Source organism: Cajanus cajan, chromosome 10 (assembly GCF_000230855.2).
Source record: "Cajanus cajan strain Asha chromosome 10, NIPB_CcT2T_4, whole genome shotgun sequence".
Classification (NCBI taxonomy): Eukaryota; Viridiplantae; Streptophyta; class Magnoliopsida; order Fabales; family Fabaceae; genus Cajanus; species Cajanus cajan.
Window position 1 is genome coordinate 9,240,898 of NC_138526.1, and position 4,462 is coordinate 9,245,359.

The 4,462-nt window shown below is 33.1% G+C and overlaps 1 protein-coding gene across 1 annotated transcript; it reads left to right on the top strand.

Annotated features, from left to right (window-relative positions):
• Positions 1-3,943, top strand: LOC109792105 (Ribosomal protein L18e/L15 superfamily protein). Its single transcript, XM_020351484.3, has 5 exons — positions 1-198; positions 443-900; positions 2,034-2,117; positions 2,202-2,291; positions 3,333-3,943. Exons 2-5 carry the CDS (start codon positions 505-507, stop codon positions 3,597-3,599), a joined length of 837 nt encoding a protein of 278 aa, XP_020207073.1. The 5' UTR covers positions 1-198; positions 443-504; the 3' UTR covers positions 3,600-3,943.
• The last annotated feature ends 519 nt before the right edge of the window (positions 3,944-4,462 follow it).

The following is a 4,462-nucleotide window of genomic DNA, read 5'->3' on the forward strand; positions in this document are numbered from 1 at the left end:
TTATGGCCGAGCCCAATAATCTTTTGTTGTCTCATTTGTGCACCAAGCACGCCGCAACCCACATCTTCGGTGGTTGTCATCGACACTGTCAAGTGATCTTCTTCTGTTGCATCAACTCTTCATTCTTCTCTGCAATACGAGCAACCACTACCTACGTATTCATGTTCAGTCCCTTCCACCTGCTACCATACATCACAGGTTTCTCATTTTTGAAAATGCTTCTTGTGTTTTCCACTTCAAAGTTTTTCATTATAGATCCATATTGCTCTATTTTGGTTTCTAATTATGTTGCTTTTTTTTTTTTTAATACAACATTGTGAGAATTCTGATTGGTACCTTGGATTGCATGTGATTCGGTTTAATTTGGATTTGTAATGATTTTCTCGCACAGTGTGATTGATTTGTAACCCTCTTTTTTTTGTTCTAATTTGGTTTCCCTAAGGTTGCTGCCATTGGAAATTAGCACTTCTTTTTTGTTAGCGAAAGGTTAGAGTAGAAAAAAAAATGCTTAGACGAAGGCTTTGTGGTGTCTCAACATCAATCATCAGAAGTTCAAACTATAGCAAACCCATTTTCAGATACCCATGTATCCAATTTCACCCCTTTCAGCTCCCTCACTCTCCCAATGCAACAGTTAGGCCTAGTTCGTTCAAGGGTTTTGAAGGTTTTAGAGCTTATAGTCTTCTGAGCTTGAATGATCTAAGAGATAGGGTTCCCAGAAAGCAGCCAACGAGAAAGGGGCGTGGAATTGGGTCTGGAAAGGGCAAGACTGCTGGGAGGGGTCACAAGGGTCAGAGAGCTAGAAAAGGTATCAAATTGGGGTTTGAAGGAGGCCAGACCCCTCTTCGCCGAAGAGTACCGAAACGTGGCTTCAAGAACCCCTTTAGCCTCACTTTTCAGGTAATGTTTTCATTTGTAGTTTTCTTTTTGTTTAATTCATTGAAACATAAGAAAAGCCATAAGTGCATGCAGACTTTCTTTTGTTGTGTTGAAAAAGATTGTACAGTTACAATTCTGAAGTATTAAACTAGACTATTATGAAAGCTAACTAGATTTTCTATGCATCCTGGGAAATTATTGAACTTGATACAAATATAAAATACATTCATGGACCAAATCTACTATGTCAAGATCATTTTTGTTGCTTGAAATGCATTCTTTCCCTATAAGCTAGAATATTTGTTTTTGCTGAATAAGGGAGGAAAAATGAAAAGAGGCTTTTTTGTCTTTTTGTAAGTTCCCAAATTATTTAACTAGATTTGTTGTATCTCATTCTGAGTTACTACTATTGCCATCTTGAATACTGGATGCCCTGTTCCTGTGTAGTTCCAGCTTTATTTTGTCTCAAATAGTTGGAACTACTAATATATATGGGGTTATACAGCAGTTGCGTTTCAGAGCATGATCATTACATTTTGATGTAATTTTTAAATATAACGATCACAAGGATGATCCAAGAGCTTTGTGGAAGTTATCTTATTGAAAGAGTTCCCAATTCCCATCGTTATTTGTTTCTCTTTCTCTATTTTTTCTCATTTAAAAATGAAATATTAAGGGTAACAATCTCTGACATCCTTCTTCAACAGCTAGAGTTAAGTTCTATGATTAATGAGTCAATACAGATATTACGTTTTATTTTTTATTACAAGAAATAATTTGTCTGATATGAATTTTCTTTTTAAGACTCTGAAACCTCCTGTGAATATATATGGCCGAGTAGCGTAGTTGGTTTCAATCTATATGAACCTCTGCTTTGCATATGACATTTTCCAAGCATGATTTGCACTCAAAATATTATATTGTTTTCAAGAGATTTTTCTCTAGTATATCCTAATTGTTTGTATGTGATTGCTGATGTTGATGTAGTAAGGTATAACATTGGAATTCACTTTGGATTTATGACCATTGAGTAGCTCTATTCAAGTTTGATATTAATTTAAAACCTTTTGTTCATATTATAATGTCAGAAACTCTTAATCTATTAGCCACTGAATTGTATATATTGTTAAATTTCTTGTGCATCTTTTCTGCAGCCAATAGGTTTGGGGAGAATTGCAAAGCTTATTAATGCTGGGAAGATAGATTCTTCTGAACTGATTACAATGAAAACACTCAAGGTTTTATGACTGTTACCTCTCTTCTGGAATTGTTTTTACTTCATGTGCTTCCTCTCATTCTTCTGGTCGTTATTATTACCATAGGATGCAGGGGCACTAGGTAAGCAAATGAAAGATGGAGTAAGATTGATGGGGCGTGGTTCTGAGCAGATCAAGTGGCCAATTCATCTAGAGGTAGACTTAATTCGAAGGCTATAAGTGTTTTGAGGATCATAATCATGCTTTTTTATTGATAACTTTAGTCTTAAGTTAACTTTGGAAATGCTTTTTTAACACTTTTTAAACTGATGTTTATCTAATTTCATATATTTCACTTCGGTCATAATTAATCATTATTCTTTATTTTCCTAAATAGTTTCTGATTACTTAGATGTTAGGTTGAAAGTCTACTATCAACTGGCCCAGCCAGGTGGAACTTTTGAGGTTTAGATTTAAGAAATTAGACCCGGTATATTTTAAGCACAGGTCCGAGTTATATTTGGAGTTGTCCCAGCTCGGTCTAATATTATATATTCTTTGAAAAAGCATAATTTTTAAACAATTACTTATTTATAATACTACTTCTTAACTTGATAAGTAATGTTTTGTTTAACATGACATTATATTTATATTGATATCATAAATCTTAAAATATATATTATAAAATACACCTTATTTGTACTTGTACACTTTAATACTTTAATTCAACAATTTTAACTGAATATAATTTTAAGATTAATATATTGTACCAAGTCGGGTTGACCTGTTCTTATCTCAAATGTTGTTGGAGGTCTTCATCAGGTTAGATTCGGGTTTCACAAAATTCTCGCTGGGCAGGGACATAAGTAAATTTGTCCCAATCTGTCTCACGAACAACCCTAATAAGCTATAACAATTGGGGGCGGCCAGTTTTTGACCTTGGCAATTGGAATGGTACAATGGATGGTGTCTTTTTTTTATTATTTTTTTATCTGGGATGTATGGTGTCTAACTTGGAATTTGCTTCAAATAAAGTTGGTTTCGTGCTAGTATGTTCAAAGTTTATATGCTAACTTTCTTTAACCTTGGATCCTTCTCCATGTACTTTTGGATAAAAAAAAATCATAGTTTGAGATTTATGTTTCATATTATGATTTTGTTTGTCCATAAGGAAAAGAGATGCAAAATTGGTCTTCATTAGTGTTAAACTCTTAAGGTATAAAACAGGAATGTATCTTAACAGAGTGATTTTTACAGGTATCAAGGGTTACTGTTAGGGCTAAGGAAGCAGTTGAAGCAGCTGGTGGGTCTGTGAGAAGGGTATATTACAATAAGTTGGGGTTGAGGGCACTGCTGAAGCCTGAGTGGTTTGAAAAGAAAGGAAGATTGTTGCCTAAAGCAGCTAGACCTCCTCCAAAACAAAAGGATAAAGTTGATAGCATTGGTCGGTTGCCTGCACCAACAAAGCCAATTCCATTTTTAGTTGAAGCAAACAAGGATCTTCCAATTCAGCATCTTAGTTAAATAACTAACATGTTTGGCACCATTTTTTATGGTTTAAAGGGTCTGACTCAAGTTTTCATGCAGTTCTTGCAATGCTCTGGTTGTTAATTTTGAATGAGATAAATGAATTTCCTTGGGGATAAATGGAAGGGAAAATCTTGTTTATTATATAATTTCTTCTAAGGATTTGATCTTGTTCACTGCCTAACAGCCATAATTTCTTTTGTATGTGTACTGGGGTAGGATCATAGGCTCTTCATTAAGGGAAAATTGCAAGAACACTTTAAATATTTTCGTTTTTCTCCGATTATGATGGTACTTGCCAAATGACTTGGTTGAATATAATAAAATGGATTATTTTATCATTCCGAATTTGTATTACTATTAAGGGTGGATAAATGGATCCGGATCCGCGGATTAGTCCGTAAACTTGCGATCTTCATGGATAATGGACCCGTTTTTCTTCAGATCTGTATGATTATGTTTAATTTTTTAGTCTAGTTTATGAAGTTTGCGGACTTGACGGATTTAATTTGCGGGCTTGTAGGCTAGTCCACGGATTTAACTAATTAATATTTTTAGATATTAAGATTTTAATATTAAGTTGTGTATTTAATCTTTTAAATTATTAATTAAAATTATGTTTAATTGATATGTATTTGTCATTTAGATTATTTTTATGATATTTTGATGCTTTTATTATTGGAAGTTTTTTTTATAAAGATAGGAAAGATTACAAATATGATTGCATTGAAGAAAGATTACAGTCTTTTTTGTAATTATTTTTATTTTAATATTTTAATATTTAGCATTTTAAACTATTTTAACGGTTGATAAACTTTAGTGAGATGAAATTTAGTTTATAAATAAAAAGATTTTTTCTT